The 19,674-nt window shown below is 35.3% G+C and overlaps 1 protein-coding gene across 3 annotated transcripts in view; it reads right to left on the bottom strand.

Annotated features, from left to right (window-relative positions):
• Positions 1-673: 673 nt before the first annotated feature.
• Positions 674-19,674, bottom strand: part of LOC125658749 (equilibrative nucleoside transporter 1-like) — a 39,551-nt gene continuing 20,550 nt past the window's right edge. For all 3 annotated transcript variants that reach the window (XM_048890141.2, XM_056149121.1, XM_048890142.2), the window contains exons 5-15: positions 19,391-19,530; positions 17,656-17,750; positions 16,247-16,297; positions 13,029-13,114; positions 11,067-11,115; positions 9,336-9,433; positions 8,751-8,858; positions 7,178-7,280; positions 6,167-6,252; positions 4,510-4,712; positions 674-3,448 (exon numbers count right to left, since the gene is read on the bottom strand). In XM_048890141.2, the coding sequence (XP_048746098.2) occupies positions 3,331-3,448; positions 4,510-4,712; positions 6,167-6,252; positions 7,178-7,280; positions 8,751-8,858; positions 9,336-9,433; positions 11,067-11,115; positions 13,029-13,114; positions 16,247-16,297; positions 17,656-17,750; positions 19,391-19,530 (1,137 nt within the window). In that variant the 3' untranslated portion in view covers positions 674-3,330. The remainder of the gene's footprint in view (positions 3,449-4,509; positions 4,713-6,166; positions 6,253-7,177; positions 7,281-8,750; positions 8,859-9,335; positions 9,434-11,066; positions 11,116-13,028; positions 13,115-16,246; positions 16,298-17,655; positions 17,751-19,390; positions 19,531-19,674) is intronic.

The raw sequence follows: 19,674 nt of genomic DNA on the forward strand, positions 1-19,674 counted from the left end.
TCAGTATCATCTAAAACATCATCGGTATCATCACTCTTCATCTAAAACATTATCAGTATCATCTAAAACATCATCGGTATCATCACTCTTCATCTAAAACATTATCAGTATCATCTAAAACATCATCGGTATCATCACTCTTCATCTAAAACATTATCAGTATCATCTAAAACATCATCGGTATCATCACTCTTCATCTAAAACATCATCGGTATCATCACTCTTCATCTAAAACATCATCGGTATCATCACTCTTCATCTAAAACATCATCAGGTACAAGGTGGGCACCTTGGCCTCCTTTCATAAAATAATTTTCTACTGAAATTGGAAGTCATTATTTTACTTTAATTTCAGCCTGGTCTATTATGGGTGAAGGTCTTGTTTCTCTATACTCCAAACTTCTCTGTATGATGCCAATACCTTTATAAAACGCTGCACATTTGACAAAGGAACAGTTATAACCTTTTATCACACCTTAGACTTGACATGACCATCGTGTTAGCTGGACTTGACCCCACGACCTTCCGTTCACAAAGTAAACGCTTCAATCGCCAAGTCATCCCTTTGTCACATAACCCATAGGATCATGTAACTATGCTTCCATTTCAGTTTCAAATGATGGTTGGTATAAAAATGCCTCTTAATACAGAAAAGATATTGAAGCACACTAAATCTATTTTTGACAGTTTATTTAATCATGAAAAGTTTTCACAACATCGTGAACCAAAAAACAAAAACAAACACAATTAAACCCACACTCTTGACCTAGTGCACAGTCATTTATACAAGATGAAAAAAAAATTACAGTAGAGCAGCTTTAAAAATTCAACAGGCGTCACTAATTCAGCAATTCTGACAACAAATAGAACAGTAGCACGAGACTTTAAACACAATATCACCAGATATTAAATTGTAGCAGTACGAGTTTCTTTTCTCTTGTTGAATATTTCCTGTCAAAGAACTGGTCGTCTTCTAGCATTACTGCTATTTTACATTAATTACATACTGCTATTTTACGTTAAATACATGTATGTCACAATCCATACAATGTCAATAGCATGAATTCAATCATATGATACAAGAGACGGTTTTGAGGACATTGTAAATGCTTTTATATTACATACAAACTTAAAGGTCATGGCTCTTGGCTTGTTTTGTCTCTGATATACATTCAAATCTCCTGAGTTCTGGATCTGCCTGCAAGTCCGGATTGAGACAAAGCACAAATAACATAAAACAAGGTCTACAGGCTTCATTGCTCACCTGTCAGTTGTATTTTCACATTTAAAACATGTACCTTGGACATGCGCACCAAGCAGGCCTAAATTTTGCAGCCCTTTATCGGCAATGATGTTTCCATATGAGTGAAAAATTCTTGAGTGAGACGTTAAACAATATACATGTACATCCAATAAACACTTGGACAGGGGCATGAGCCATTAATTTGAACACACCCAAACAAGGTTTTTACGAAAGTTTGGTTGAAAGTGGTTCAGTAGTCAAAAAATGTAAAAAGTTCATAACAGACTTTGACAAGAAAAAATTACTGGAGTCTTTGACTCAGGTGACCTAAAACTATGAATATAATTAATCCTACCTAGATATATGTATATAGTTCTAGATCAAACAATAAAATATAAATGCATTCAACATACTCGTAATTAACCTGTCTGAATAGATGGTAAAATGTTTATGCCATTTTATAATACATGATTGTAATGGAACAGTTGATTTAGGAGATGCATGTAGCTTTGAAAAATATAATGCATATCTCGTCACCAACATACTATCTCCAACAAACATACATGTACATATAAAATCTGGCCACATCAGTGAGCAGTGCACCACACATGGATTTCAGGGAAGCCGGCAATACACACTATCAGACTGCAGAACTATTTTAACATTAATATTCACATCAACAGTCATTCCCAAATATCACACATTGCATTATATTTCCATTCATAAAAATTCAAATATTTTGTCCCTGCCCACCAGATAAAATGAGGACTAAACACTGAGCTGTTGCTGGTCTGTCAAATTATAAATGTGTAGGTGTACACGCAGGTTAAGTCAAAGAAATTCATTGAGAAAAATGAAAACGTTAAGTTCTTGCATTCAACAAATATTTGTTCTTTGACTTCTCTGAAACATGCAAGAAATTATCATAATGTGGTAATACGTTATTCAACCATCTACACACCATTTAGTGTTATTAGTGCAATAGATGTAAAAAAAAATAATTCAATAATGTGTGAACTTGTTGCAACAAAGCATTTAAAAATAGTAAGCTGAACAAAGAAAAAATTTCATCAAGTTCAGTGACCCTGACCTATGATGTATGTCATTGGATTAAGGTCACAACATACTGGTTTCCAATAAGTATGACTTTATTCCTGGCATATAGAAGTTACGGCCCGAACAAAGCATAGCAACATAATGCTCCCCATCAAGATGGGCGTATAAAAAGCAGTTAAAGAGACAACACAGCTCATTTTAGGCAAAAATCATAAAATGACAATTTTACCACAACTTTCTCTAATTTTGTTGCATATTTGAAATGCATGACCATGATTTCTTAATATTATTTTATCGATAAGTATTTAATACATACAAAGAAGATTTGGAAATGAACTGTACTGTCTCTTTTAACAAAGTGCTTCATTCCTTAATAGTGAAGTCATTCTAGAACATTTTGGTTATATGGCTCAGCAGTATTTCTTCCAGAACTGAAAGTCAGCATCTTGCCAACTAAGATGAAAATTTTAAAACACTAATTCTTTTACAATTCTGAGTTCATATATTTCTGAATGAGCGAAACTTAGTATATACATATACATAAGTGATAAAACTGGCATTCTTACTTCAAGTTGGGACATAGTTGCACTTAATTGAGTATATAGCACAGACAACATTTTGATCTTAGTTGTAAGATTTTTTGTGAAAATGGCCACAGGTCTTCAGACGAGATTTAACCATGATTGTCAAGATTCATTCTTTCGTACGAAAAAGAATCCAAACTGTTGAGGTTGTAGTTGAAATGAGAACATTTTTCCGGATAATGAAATATATGCAGTACTCAGCATTTTATCATTTACAGACAGACAAACAGGGTGATTCCTGAATATCGTCCATTGATATTTGACAAATTCTAGTGTACTGTCATTGCGGTGAATGGAGGTGAATTTAGTATTTGTAGACACCAGATATTGGCAGTCGCAGGCTTTAAGAACTGTCTGGAATCCAAGATTCTGAATGGGCAGTGGTTGTGTCCTGAAATTTCCACAGCATCGGATTAAATGTTTGCTTTGATAATCTGTTAATGTGGGTCACTGAGTGGCCAAACTCGCCACGGCCAGAGAGAAATTGACGCCAGTCGTAATTCCCATCACCAGACAGAATGCCATGATCATCCCAGCTATTCCAGCCACCTCTGGCTCCACCAGCCTAAAACAATGAAATATGTTAGATCAAGCTGTCAAATACACACAAGAGGCTCCAACAGCCTAAAACAATGAAATCTGTTGGATCAACCTGTCAAATACACACAAGAGGCTCCACCAGCCTAAAACAATGAAATCTGTTGGATCAACCTGTCAAATACACACAAGAGGCTCATGGGCCACAATGCTCACTACATTCATGCACAAAAACTCAAAAGTTTAGAACACATTGATAGCTTAGATTCTTAAATAAAACCTTTTGTGGACCATCCTGGTCTTGGGGGTCAATAAATGTAAATCTGTACTACATGAATAAGCTTTGTAACAACTATTTTTGATATAATACTGACAGGGGTCTGTTTTACAAACAATTTACGATGATAAAGTCACAAGTCTTAAATTGTATTACACATATTACTTTAAATGAATGAAGTAAAACTTTTCTGAGGCTTAATTTTCAACATTTAAAAAAAAATAATTTGCATTTGGAGCGAATGACCTTACAATAAACTGGAAAATTCCAGTATGTAAAGTTGGTCGTAAGTTCTTTCATAAAACGCACCCCAGATACTGAAATAGTTGCATTAGTAGACAAATTGGGATCAGAATAGCTCCCTATATGGCTATGGTGAGTTGAAATTACAGAAAGCTAGGGTATATCTCCAGTATTAAGATGACGGTCCACAATGCACTTGAGTCACCTTACTCTTACAAAATTATGAATCTTGGGCTTCTAAATCTAGTTGCTGACTAAGCTGGTTCCCTACTCAGGAAACATGCTAACCATGTCATCATGTAATTAATATACAAATCTGATTTATCTCCAAGATCAATATTCCATCATGTTTTTGGAATGTTTGTTTATAACTATAATCTTGATCGTATATCTTTGGAACTGTATACAAGACAGAAACTTCAGACTTGTTGAACTGTCACGGTGACGTCTGGGTCAAAAATGTGCAATAAAGGTCATGTAAAACTTGTCACAACTGAACAGGGCCGTACAATGGGGGGGGTGGGGTGTAGTGTTATAGTGTTTCACGAACACTTGTGTTTTCTACTTACTTTGGTCCATACATCATAGTAAGACTACTATAGTAACCGCTAGTGAAGGCCAACACAATCCCCGCCACAATATACACATAGTCATTGTCGATCAGAATGGGAAATGTCCGCTCTTTGTTCTCCACCTCGAATCGACAGAACAGGAAGAATGGAATAAACAGGCCTCGCAGGAGAACAGGGATCCAGATGAATCGAGGCCCGGGCTGTATTTAAAAAAAAAATTGTCAGACAAATCAGGCCCAGGCTGTAAATAAAAAGATTGTCAGACGAATCGAGGCCTGGGCTGTAAATAAAAAAGATTGTCAGATGAATGGAGGCCCGGGCTGTAAACAGAATCAGGTATAAAAAAGATTGTCAGAGAAATCAAGGTCATGGCTGTAAATGAAATCGGGTATAAAAATGTCACAGTGGTACAAGATCACACAGCAGTGAGGAACACATAGCTTATTTCACACACCATTTTTAAACAAGCATTTCAAGAGTATTGCATGGAAATACATAGTCCCCTACCGGTTGCAAAAATTACTGTACCACAACAATATTCAAAGTTCATTATGTAGGTTATGGTAAAAAGGAAAAATTGGGGAACCAGGATAGGAATGGTTGGAAATCAACTACTATTCGAGTAGAGACTAGACAAATTTATAATTAGGTTTAGGTCTTTAACAAAGTCAATAAACTGTGACATGTAGGTGATCATGAATAATTTAGCTATATTGTTGTATTACTATGCTAGACGTTTTAATGAGTGTAGTATTCTTATCTACAGAGATTAGAAACTTGGATGTAAACTAACAATTCATGCTATTTTTCTATGTCCAAAGGCCATAACTTAATGAAAAATCAACAGACCGAGACGAAATTTGAACTTGATCTGTAACTTATTATGGCAAAGCAATGTACCCAATATAAAATAAATATCTGCAAGAACAGAGAGAAAAAGTGTGGAAAACTGGACAGACGGACGGACAGACAGACGGACGGAGCGCAAACCTAAAGTCCCCTTTGACTTCGTCGGTAGAGGACTAATAACTGAAGTCTATCATATTTCTCAATGATCCACAATCTGGCCATATTCAAAATCTACTCATTCATAAATTATACAATTACATTAATCAACTCATTCAGCCCCCGGCTGTCTCATCTAAGATAAACCACAATACTGAATTGAAGCAAGTGCCCCAAACCTGTTCTGATCTCATTACCTACTACAACTATTAAAAAGAGTTCATCATTATTGATCAAATCATCTTGATGTTGAACAACAATGCTTCACATCTCTGTCTATGTCTATTTTTAATGCATGTGTTCAAGAACACAACACACATACTCATTCGAATGGTCCTTATATATAGCACTGACAGATTTCCATTGGATTTGGCCAATCAAAGCCTTGTATAACCAAGGAATGAAGTGAGTATTGTCATCATTAGCCATATTGAAAGGGAAAACTCAGGAATTCGTCATCACTGGGGAAAACAGGAACCAAATATAGGCCTAGTTTTCTTGTCAGCTGAATGAGTCAGTGAAGGTATTGAGAATGCAGTACAGCAGACCTGTTATGTATCAGACATTCACAATTTTCTACCCACACACAAACTAAAAAAAAACCCTGTAAAATTTACAGGTTGCATGTGACATAGCTAGAAGTACTTACGATTTTCTTCCACTCTGATGCAATGTTTCCAAGGAACGCAAACACGTTGAAGCTCAGAAAGCAGAACACAGCGACCCAATAGTTATCTGCAGAACAGAAAACACTCACTCTTATAGACAATCTATTCAAAATACACATTAAATTCACTCGCATACTTGTGACAAAAATATCTAACAACATCGCATAAAGTGATCTGAGACAATGAATATTCATGATACTGAAGACGCCAATTACAGCATTGTAATTCTTTTTTTTACTCGCACATTCAGCTCTCAAATACATGTACCCGGTATATATATTTGAAGCAATAGAGATTTTTATGTCATATGTATAAAAGGTTGGAGACGGTAACACAATGTAATATTGATGCCACATTCCAATCACAGCGAGTGTATATAGATAAAACCACGGTCAGTAACGGTGGTGGTGCAGGAAAATAGAGTTCTCTATTTACAGTGCAGTTCAAGCAAGGTCTATTTGTGCTGTCATGTATGTGTGAAGTGGGGTAGTCAAATGTGTGTAGCAAATCGATATTAAATGTAGGAGTAAACCCATTTCATCATAGACTTTATCAGTAAATGTCATGGCACATTCCAATCCTTTCATCTCTGTTCTCACCATTAAAGAATAGAGTGCACCGCCACAGCCCGTTAAATGTCGGACTCCATTTATCAATGACAGATGAGACAAAATCATGTCAACCTTGGTACAAAATAGTCCAATTGAGAATATGACTCCTTACAGAGTAAATTCATGCTACTAATCAAAACAACTATCACTGAAAAAGATTTGGGAATCTCTTAAACATTCCAGATTATTCTCTGTGTTTTCCGTCTATGCCCACTGCACTTGACTTGTCAACATATCTCTTGACTGTCTACAGAAATGATATTTCAAAATATAATTCTCATTTTTTAAACATGTATTTTAGGGTTGTAAAATAGATGAAATCTGAGATTTATTCAATCATTAAACCTGTGATATCCGGTCTTATTAAAGTTGACTACCTACCGGGTATAGGGAAATTCTTCCTTGTGATATTACTCCAAATCCCGGGGAATATTGTCAAGGTCACAAAGAAAACAAACCATACACACAGAGCCTGCACCCAGATCTACAAAATGAGAAAATTTTTCAAATTTCAATTAAAAAATATACAGACCCTGAAGCTGCACAAGTGGAAAGGTGAACTAACACTGACCAGTTTGCACGGAAAGGTTCTCCGCAAAAACAGACAGGTTTTCATCAAGAATGGGATCCTTGAAGATGAGTATTATTGATACATGTAGCATAAATATGTTATCAAAATATCTTACACATAAACACTTTATGCCAAGTTTGGTTGCACCCTAGAGTCAGAACCTCTACCCCAGGGATCATGAAATTTACAATTTTGGTAGAGGCTTTCCTGCTCTACATGACTATGTGTTCATTTTTTTTTTTTAATATACAGATGTGCAATTGTGGAGAAGATTTTATGAAAATTTGTAATTTTTTGTCCCACCCAGAAGAGGTGCAGGATTCCTGAAATTTACATTTATGTCCCTCTTGTTCAAAAGATGCTTCACATCAAATTTGAAAATTTTTCTGAAATTTTCATTCTATTTTCGGTCACTGTGACCTTGACCTTTGACAATTTTTCTCCAAAATCAATAGGGGTCTTCCTTACCTGGTACCCAACAATATATCGAAGTTTCATTTGATTAGATTTTAAACTTTTCGAGTTATCATCCGGAAACCAATTGTTGACGCCCAACCGCCTGCCCGCCAACCCACCCGCCCGCATCACCAAACCAATAGCCAAGTTCAACTTTGTTGCAACTCGGCTAAAAAGAACTGGAATGGAATCAAGAAGTTGTTAACAATGTTTAAATGTTAATGCACAGACCAACAGCACTAGGTCACCATAGTGACTATTGTGACCTAACAATCAAACACAATCACATTTACACACATGGTGTGTGGTACTTTGTGCTTGCACTGTATCATTATTCATGGTGAATTAATTAATGGTACATGTAAAGGTATCCATTTAGTACACATACTCAAAAAGTCCTGTTTTGACACCTGAAGACACCAATATCAAGGAAACTAATTTCACCTGAGGCCTGGACTCAATGTCCACTCATCCGTATGATATGGTTCATTGGATATAGTGATATGTTTCAGTGTCTATAAAAACTATCTCTAAATTTTTAAGCATAAGTTGCTTGATTGAAAAAATCAATGAATAAATTGGGCTATTGAACAAATACATAAATCAGAAAAAGTCCAGACATTTGTTTTTGATTAGAATCCCTGAGCAGAGTGTAATAGTGAATAGCCCCCCCCCCCCCCCCCCCCCCCATTGACAGAGTGACTCTGGATCCTCAATGTCTTAATTGTTTCTTATTGGTTAATCTCAAACCTGTCTGATAAATGTACAGTGTACTTCATATATCATTCTGACATCATCATACCTATATTTTATAATTTCTTACCTTTCTAAGAACTTGACCGAACATTGAACAAGTTTCTGAGAATTTCTTACCTTTCTAAGAACTAGCTTGTCCGAACAGTGAACGAGTTTCTGAGAATTTCTTACCTTTCTAAGAACTTGTCCAAACAGTGAACAAGTTTCTGAGAATGAGCGTGAAGGACTATTCGTGCTCTGTTGACGCCGTACAAGAGCACGGTGATGCTGGTAGAATTTCTACAACAAAAATCATTCAGTGGATTTATTCCATACAGCTACCAAAAGTGAGGAAACATGTAAATTTAAGAATATGAATTTTTGATAAAAAAAAAAGATCCAAAGCCTTCATATTCAGCCCTGGGGATTCACGTTTTGATCAAATTTTGATCACTGACTTTTAGTATATAAGGATTGAAGGAAAGTTTTCATAAAAGTGTCCATTATTTTTCGAGAAGAAGAGTTTCTTCTTAATTATCTTCCCTTTGAAGGGGGCATGACCTTTTATTCACCCATGGATGAAGGTTGAAATGGTAAAACTTCATTCCGTTAAAATTGGTCCAGTGGTTCTTTAAGAATATGGCACGAGAATAAACATACTCATTTTTTTCAAGTGGAAATAAAACTGGAACTGTCCTTCCATATACATTCTATATTGGTTCCTAAAATAAACATCAAGTATCTGACAAAAAGACTTCTGTTCAACGAAACACTAACCGTCAACGGGAGCAGAAAGTAGGCATCAAACGACAGCAGTAGCACGGCGATAGCACTCACAAAGTAATAGATAGCCTGAGTCCGTGGATCAGGGGCACCTGCAAACACCATTTTATTTATCTAATGTGAAATTTTACACTCAAACAACACTGTATTTCTATGGAGTCAAATTTGTGTGGTATTGACATATTAACCAGATTATATTCCAAACTTCCCAAGTCAAAAGGTTTATCCCCAATGCCATAAGATATAATTACTAAAAATGCAACAGATAATGGAGACACATATGCTCTGGTCTGTGTAAGACATGTTTACATGAACTTATAACAATGAAGATGATGTCTGTAAGAAATGTACCAATGTTCTGTCACAGAGACAGAGAAGACATTTTTTTATCCCTCTTCCAATTTTTTGGCCAACTCATTGAAGTCCTTGGAAACATGTCTAAAAATTCTGAAAGTCTTTCTAATTAGTATGGACATTTCAACAATATCAACAATCACATCAAAATTAAATATTAGATCTGCTGGGATACTCGCTACATTGTTTAACTCTGGCTAAAAGTCAAGGATCTAAAGGGGCCAAAATTGTTTACTGAAAAATTGCAATATCAGCACCCACCATTTTTGAAACAAAATATGTCAAGGGTGTTGTGAGAAATGTGATGGATTACAAAATCTTGATTTGGGAAGACGTGTTTTCCATACTTTTTCACTTTTGTGCTATAGACAAACAAGGTTTTCGCATTCCCCATACAAAAGATGTATATAACTGTCACAGAATAAAAGTACTGTATCATTGTCCATACTAAGGAAATAGTGAACTGTCACAGAATAAAAGTACTGTATCATTGTCCATACTAAGAAGATAGTGAACTGTCACAGAATAAAAGTACCGTATCATTCTCCATACTAAGGAAATAGCGAACTGTCATGGAATAAAAGTACCGTATCATTGTCCATACTAAGGAGATAGTGAACTGTCACAGAATAAAAGTACCGTATCATTCTCCATACTAAGGAGATAGCGAACTGTCACAGAATAAAAGTACTGTATCATTGTCCATACTAAGGAGATAGTGAACTGTCACAGAATAAAAGTACCGTATCATTCTCCATACTAAGGAAATAGCGAACTGTCATGGAATAAAAGTACCGTATCATTGTCCATACTAAGGAGATAGTGAACTGTCACAGAATAAAAGTACCGTATCATTCTCCATACTAAGGAAATAGCGAACTGTCATGGAATAAAAGTACCGTATCATTGTCCATACTAAGGAGATAGTGAACTGTCACAGAATAAAAGTACCGTATCATTCTCCATACTAAGGAGATAGCGAACTGTCACAGAATAAAAGTACTGTATCATTGTCCATACTAAGGAGATAGTGAACTGTCACAGAATAAAAGTACCGTATCATTCTCCATACTAAGGAAATAGCGAACTGTCATGGAATAAAAGTACCGTATCATTGTCCATACTAAGGAGATAGTGAACTGTCACAGAATAAAAGTACCGTATCATTCTCCATACTAAGGAAATAGCGAACTGTCATGGAATAAAAGTACCGTATCATTCTCCATACTAAGGAGATAGTGAACTGTCACAGAATAAAAGTACCGTATCATTCTCCATTAGGAAATCAAGACTCCATATACCAATATTTTTCTAAAACAATAAAAATTTGATCTCACAAAAATCAGTGAAATTCTACATTATTTTACTCACTGGCAATGCAGATTAAGTTGACAACTGCTATGAACACTCCAGAAAAATTCTGAAATTAAACAGAAAACAGAACATAAGTCACTGAACAACAAAGGTGCATGAAGTTTGTTTAATAGCTAAATATGCATGAAGTTTGTTTAATAGCTAAATATGCATGAAGTTTGTTTAATAGCTAAATATGCATGAAGTTTGTTTAATAGCTAAATAGAAATAAACATCTGGAAAAAAAAAACCCAACTTGATAGCAGACAAGCCCTAGGTGAACATTTTCTATACATCAGCTGCCATACATATACATCAATTCAACTAAATTCTTGGTTTAATATTTCTGCCATTCATCTCACTGGAAACACCAATTTACAGTATGATAAACAAGTTTAGAACTTAAGGTATTCCATGTATAATGAAAGGATAATGAACAATTTTGAAGGATTTAGATCAATATAAAAGTGTATTGTTAAATATTGATGAAAGTGAAGCAGATGAAATTCACACGACTGGTAAATGATTAGAAGCTGACCTTTTTGCACTTAAGACTTTTTGGAAGAGTTGTCTGTCCATTGTAAAAATAACAAAAATCTAATTTTCTAAAAATGTGTGTGGTCAATGATTAATTTTATTTCATATTTTCATAAGAAGAAAGTGTATGTAACTTTCTACCCAGAGATAATTATGAAAATATAATTTGTTTTTAAAATATTGAAATAAAACATGCTTTTCCCATATACTTCAATGTTAAATTCTAGGTGAAATAAATCAAGCAGTAAACAAAATTTAAAAAATTCCTATGGTGGATTATTTTTATTTGATGAACCCTTTAAAATGATACCATGATTACAAATATTCCACCATCCATTTATTAGATATGAAATATGGTCATTATACATTGAATACCTTAAGTTCATATTTATTGTGGGGTGTTCATTTGCAACCATGATGGTTTATTCATAAACATTTATTAATTTTTCTGTGATAAGAGCTATATAATTAGAATTTTGTATCACTATGCACAAACTTCCAAATTCTGGAGGAGTTATCATTTTTCTAAAATTCTGTGACATAAAACTTTAACATATAAAATAAAATCTAGTGTTTTTGTTTGTGTTAATAAAACACATTCATATTGTCCAGAATTTATTCTCTGTTGCAACAATATATGAAAAATCAATTTTGAAAGGAGTGGAAAAATGCTAAATTCCATTAAAGTATCTAGTAAATGAACATCTGTTAAGATTTAATGTATAAATAAAGACACTAAAAGCTGTCTATTTACAATTTGTTATCTGGTATATATTGAAGGTATTAATTTCCAATAATATTGGTTACTGATTTCCTACACAAAATGAAGGCACTGTGATCATAGACAAAACAATTGTGTCTATTGTCACACAGATGTAACTGCTAGGTGCTGAGTTCATAGCAGAGAAAACAATTGTGTCTATTGTCTCATAGATACAACTGCTAGGTGCTGAGTTCATAGCAGAGAAAACAATTGTGTCTATTGTCTCACAGATACAACTGCTAAGTGCTGAGTTCATAGCAGAGAAAACAATTGTGTCTATTGTCTCATAGATACAACTGCTAGGTGCTGAGTTCATAGCAGAGAAAACAATTGTGTCTATTGTCTCATAGATACAACTGCTAGGTGCTGAGTTCATAGCAGAGAAAACAATTGTGTCTATTGTCTCACAGATACAACTGCTAAGTGCTGAGTTCATAGCAGAGAAAACAATTGTGTCTATTGTCTCATAGATACAACTGCTAGGTGCTGAGTTCATAGCAGAGAAAACAATTGTGTCTATTGTCTCATAGATACAACTGTTAGGTGCTGAGTTCATAGCAGAGAAAAGCAATTGATACATATATGTAAATATATTATGTTTGATGCTACATATCCTTTACTTTCTGTTTTATCACAGTTTCTAAGATAACATAGTTTTTGTATATCTCCTTTTGACTTACAGTTCCTAACACAATGGCATTTGTGTATTTCATGGGGAATATGGCTGCCAATCCAAATGTGCTGTTCTGGTATACTCCCGTGGCCACTGTGCAAAACAAAAAACAAAGTATGTATCAATTCTAAAAAAAAATATACATGTATATTCTTAAACTCGTTATGCATCATATGCATACAGCTGATTATTTTTGCTTAGCAAATAGTATAAATTATCCAGTTCTTCCTTTGTTTTTTTTATATACAGTGATAAAAGCAACAACTACATTTAATTTATTCCTGAAACGTATAGTTACTCGTATGATTAACCAATAAAATTATGATCAAATCAAAGATTGTTATTGTATGATTGAATCACACAACTACTAATTTGAAATAAGACTTGTTCAATCAACAAATTCATATGATTTAATTAGAATTTAAACCTGAATTAATTAAACTCTAAACCTGAGTTGATTAAACTTTTAAACCAGAGTTAATCAAACTCTAAACCTGAGTTAATCAGACTTTAAACCTGAGTTGAATAAACTTTAAAGGGGCATGGACACAATTTGAGTTGAAAAATTCCAAATTTGATTTTTCCATTCTATTTTTTACAATGCTTAACTAAAGTATTTCTAATGGTCAACCAAAATTTGAATATCAGTTGTTGAGTTACGAATGAGATACAGCACTCACAATATATTCTTTGTTATAAAAACAAGGCTCGTGGCATGTTTTTGTTTACATATAGATGGTTTTAACAATAATAGAAAATAGCATGATTAAAATAAAATGAGATGTGCTAGACACTAGAAACTATTTAATTGTGTTCAGAATTCACTTGTAAATTGAAAAAAATCTGCTTTAAACGGAACTTTACTAGTACATTTAACCTATGTAAACAAAAACATGACACGAACCTTGTTTACATAACAAAAAATTGTAAGCTCTGTATCTCCCATATACCTCGACAACTGACACTCAAATTTTTGCTAACCATTTGAAATACCTTAGGTAAGCATTCTAAACATCAAAAATGGAAAACTAAAATTTGGAAATTTTCAACTCAAATCATGTCCATGTCCTTTTAAATTAGCTGCAGAACTGTAGCTCTCTAAAATAATATTGGGACGGAACAGAGAGCTACAGATCCACCTTTTATAAAAACCTCCGATTTATGGCACACAAAAAGCTGCGCATGGTTGAGGCCTGATATCGTTGTATTCTTGTGTTGCTGCCACAAAACTTTAAAATAAAAAAATTCTTAACATATTTTCCTACTATACTTGTGTCCAAACATACCTTTAAATATTAATTAAAGCCCCAAACGACCCGAAAACTCACAGCTTTGAAATGATTTCGTTTGCTGACGTAGCCATGTTAGGTAGCCGGTCAATTTGAATCCTGGTTCATTTCCATACTTGCACATAATGTCTAGATGTGAACTACCTCAGAATGTTTTTGCTATATAAATGTTAGGTGAATAAATTTGCTATTTCTTATGGATAACGCTAGCCGTGAAATAGTTTCTGAACTATCTCACCCTAAGGAAATAGTCTCGAAACTATTTACCGGATGCTATATTTTCCCACGTTTTCTTTTCTGTGATGTCAAAATCTGATAACTCTACTTAGTTTACCACTAGGATCACCTTGGTCGATTTCATCTAATGCCGAATGTTAGTTTACTTCACTTGTCTGACACAAGGGAAGTCTACTTTGGTATAATAAAACACCTATTTACTAACTATTCCGACAATAGCAAGTTTATTGTCCCCCTCGACAGCAACTATTTCCCTCGGCTGCACCTTGGGAAATAGTTGCGGTCTTGGGGGACAATAAACTTGCTATTGTCCTCATAGCCAGTAAATAGATGTATATAATATATCATCCAAATTCCTTTAAATAATAATTATTCAAATAGCTAAACTCACGGCAATGCGGCTTTCATTAGTCTGGTCCGGTCTCCATCCCTGTTACACGAGTGTTAAGGATTATATTGGACTTTTGTAGTATTTTCATTAATCAAGAGCTTATTTTACTTTTAGAAAAACTATATTTTTTAATTTCTATTAATTATTCGTGTTGATAATAAATGAAGAGCGAATACATAACTTTTAACGAATTTTATGAATAGATACCAACAGCAACAGGGTTCGAATTGACCCGACTACCTAACATGGCTACGTCAACAAACGAAATCATCGGAAGCTGCGAGTTTTCGGATCGTATGGGGCTTTAATTAATATTTGAAGGTATGTTTGGACACAAGTATAGTAGGAAAATAGGTTAAGAATTTTTTGATATTGAATTTATGAGACAGCAACACAAGAATACAACGATATCAGGCCTCAACCGTGCGCAGCTTTTTGTGCGCCGTAAATCGAAGGTTTTTATAAGGGGTGGATCTGTAGCTCTCTGTTCTGTCACAACATTTTTTCAGAGAGCTACAGTTCTGCAGCTACCTTTAAATCTGAGTAGATTAAACTTTAAATTTGAGTTAATTAAACTTTAATTTGAGATAATTAAACTTTAAACCTGAGCTGAATAAACTTTAAACCCGAGTTAATTAAATTTTAAACCTGAGTTGAATAAACTTTAAACCTGAGTTATACACATACATGTACAACAGCATAGTCCGAAATATATGGCTTTTTCCAAGCCTTTTAATGATTTAGATATTTATCATGCCAGGAAAACGTCAGAACTGGTGCCATTGTGTAAACTGGAAATTTCGCCGCCTCAAGACGACATTCTCGGGCCGAATTTAAATACTTGCAAGTCAAATTCAATGTTAAACTCATAACTAATCAATAAAACGATGCTTCTTAAACTTACTAATATCGATTTTATGGGTTCTTTCATCACATAAACAGTTTCTTGAAAACATTTTAACAAACTGTCGAGCTTTGTTTTGAGTCACGTGACTCGTTCACTCAAATGACAGCGAAAATTCAGTCGACTACAATTGTGTGCTTCTGTTATCAAATTTTGCGGTGATATTTTCTTTTAATCAATATTAGTAAGTACAAGAAGCATCGTTTTATTGATTAATTATGAGTTTAGCATTGAATTAGGCTTGCAAGTATTTCGAATCGGCCCGAGAATGCCGGCGAAATTTCCAGTTTACACAATGGCGCTGGTTCCAACGTTTTCCTGACACAGTAAATATCAAAATCATAAAAAAGCCAGGAAAACGTCAGATATTTTCAGACTAACAACAGCAGTGATTACTTTCTTACTGTTTAGAATCACAGCAGTCATCATGGTGATCCAGAAAAATGTCACAGACCCTGCAAAAGTAGAAAGACATTTATTGTGAAAGTAGAAATAGAGATATTGTGAAAGTAGAAACTGACATACTGTGATCACTGACTAAGACATATTGTGAAAATTAAATCCATGAATTCAGGTAGAATCCATACATTAAGAGGTCCTCGGACAAAAAATCCTACCATATTAAAATTTTTATAATGACTCCAACTTAATTGATTCAACAGATGATTTTGTCACCCCCCCCCCCCCCCCCCCCCCCCCCCCCCCCCCCCCCCAATTGTAGATCCCTCGGAATTCTCAAGCTGTACTCTCTCTCTCTATATATATATATAACTGATGTCATTACTTGACTCGAGTACTCTTTATTTAAGGAATGAAAGCAATTTCTACTCATTTTACATATATGTGAAATAATTACTTGTTTAAGTTTTACTGAAAAATTGAATGAAAGTAATTTCCACTAATTTTCTGTGATACAAAGTAGGGACACTATACGTGTAAGAGTCAAGTAGAAGTCTTTAAAGAATGACACATTTTGAAATTCACTTTATCCGCCATTAAACCTTTACACCAGAACTCCTGACCCGGGTCCATGAAGCCTCGCACCAGAACCCCTGAAGCCTCGCACCAGAACCCTGAACCTGGGCCAATGAAGCTTCACACAAGAACCCCTGACCCGGGGCCCATGAAGCCTCGCACCAGAACCCCTGACCCTGGGTCCATGAAGCCTCGCACCAGAACCCCTGACCCTGGGCCCAAAAAGCCTTGCACCAAAACCCCTGACCCTGGGCCCATGAAGCCTTGCACCAGAACCCCTGACCTAGGGCCAATGAAGCCTCGCACCAGAACCCCTGACCCAGGGCCAATAAAGTCTCGCACCAGAACCCCTGACCCAGGGCCCATGAAGCCTCGCACCAAATTCCCTGACCCTGGGCCCATGAAGCCTCGCACCAGAACCCCTGACCCACGGCAATTGAAGTTTCGCACCTGAACCCCTGACCCGTGAAGCCTCGCACCAGAACCCCTGACCCGTGAAACCTTGCACCAGAACCCCTGACCCAGGGCCAATAAGTCTCGCACCAGAACCCCTGACCCAGGCGCATGAAGTCTTGCATCAGAACCCCTGACACAGGGCCCATGAAGCCTTGTACCAGAACCCCTGATCCACGGCCAATGAAGTCTCCCACCAGAAACCCTCACCCAGGGTGGCAGGGCCTATGAATTTATGTTTTGACTGAGAAATCCTTGCCTAAAACCAATGGACAGTCAATGATCATGATAGGTCACCAGTCACTCAGATGGACCAATCCAATTGCATTTTACAAGTGAGATTAAATCATAAATGCATAAGTGATGAGATAACTGCATTGCTTACAGTCTGAAGAGTCCAGCATTGCCAAGATCACCGTGGCGATGAATACAACAATCATGATGCTGATAGAGATGATGATTCTCCGTGGTGATGCCTGCCTGTGAACGCAAAGAAAACATAAAAAATCATGAAATTACACAATGTCTGTGACATAAAGAAATTATCAGCATTACTAAATTCACACGTTTATAATCATAAAGAAATTATCAGTATTACTAAATTCACACGTTTATAATCGTAAAGAAATTATCAGAATGACTAAATTCACACGTTTATGATCATACAGACTAAATTCTCACGTTTATAATCGTAAAGAAATTGTCAGAATTTTGTGAAGAAATGATCAGAATTACTAAATTCACAAAATGTCTGTGACACAAAGAAATCATCAGAATTATTAAATTCACACGTTTGTAACCGCAAAGAAATGATCAAAATTAATAAATCCACACCATATTTGTAAACACAAAGGCACTGTGAAATACGCAAAGAAATTACCAGAATTACTAAATTCACACGTCTGTAAAACACACACAAAAAATTATTAAATCACACGTGTCTGTGAAATACACAATTTTTTTTTATTAAATTCATACAATGTTTGTGAATGCAAAGAAATCAAATTATCAGAATGACCAATTTCACACTTACAAACCCTGTTGTAGGTGTTGTTACTGACAGAGAGAAATCAAATAGCTCCTGTGAACAGAGCACACCAATAGTGATGACTCAATGGTTAAAGTGTTCGCGGTGAACAGGACTTTGTGCGTTCAAGCCCCACTCCCGAGTTTAGACTGCATAAATCCTAGGAGGTAAAACTAAGCACTGACTGCTCAGCATCAAAAAATTACAGGTCTTTCTTTTCTGATGGGACCTTAAAAGTCAAGATCCTGTACGCTGAAGGTGTTGGCACAATAAAGAACCCTCACTGCTACGTCCCTGAGCAATATATAAAGATCATTATCCCTGGTACTTCATTAACAGCTGGTGACATCATTAAGTGAAAAATTCTTATCATTATGACAATGTAAAACAAACAAAACTTACTGTAACAGAAAATATTGTGCATGTGATACAAACAGAACTGAAATCTAATAGTTGGTAAGTTCACACTTGTTTCTACTAAATTACAAACACACTGTGCATGTATTAAATACTAACAGAATGAAATCTAATTGTTGGTGAGTTCAAACTTGTTCCTACTAAATTACAAACACACTGTGCATGTATTACATACTGAATGAAACCTGAATGAAATCTAATTGTTCACACTTGTTCCACTAACAGAATGAAATCTAATTGTTCACACTTGTTCAATTGAAAAAATGAAACCTAATTGTTCACTCTTGTTCCACTGACAGAATGAAATCTAATTGTTCAGACTTGTTCCACTGACAGAATAAAATCTAATTGTTCACACTTGTTCCACTAACAGAATGAAATCTAATTGTTCACTCTTGTTCCACTGACATAATGAAATCTAATTGTTCACACTTGTTCCACTGATAGAATAAAATCTAATTGTTCACACATGTTCCACTGAAAGAATGAAATCTAATGTTCACACTTGTTCCACTGATAGAATGAATCTAATAATTCAACTCTTGTTCCACTGACAGAATAAAATCTAAATGTTCACACACAGAATGAAATACATGTACCCTTCACACTAACAGAACGTGTTGTACACAATTACGTACCCTCCACACTAACAGAACATGTTGCACACAATACATACCCTCCACATTGACAGAATGTGTTGACTCCACTCATGACAAAGTTTGGGACCTGGGAGAAGATTCCGAGATAAAACATGAATTTCCCCTTCAGTTCCACCACTTCCGTCTCATTCTTGCCTAACTTGTATTCCTCAAAGTACTGAAAAAAAAATTAAGAATTCCGTTTCATTATTCCTAAAAGTACTGAAAAATAAAATAAAATAAGAATTCCGTCTCATTCTTGCCTAACTTGTATTCCTCAAAGTACTGGGGGAAAAAAGAAATGGATTTGGGGCAATCTTCA

This window comes from Ostrea edulis, chromosome 9, assembly GCF_947568905.1.
Source record: "Ostrea edulis chromosome 9, xbOstEdul1.1, whole genome shotgun sequence".
NCBI lineage: Eukaryota > Metazoa > Mollusca > Bivalvia > Ostreida > Ostreidae > Ostrea > Ostrea edulis.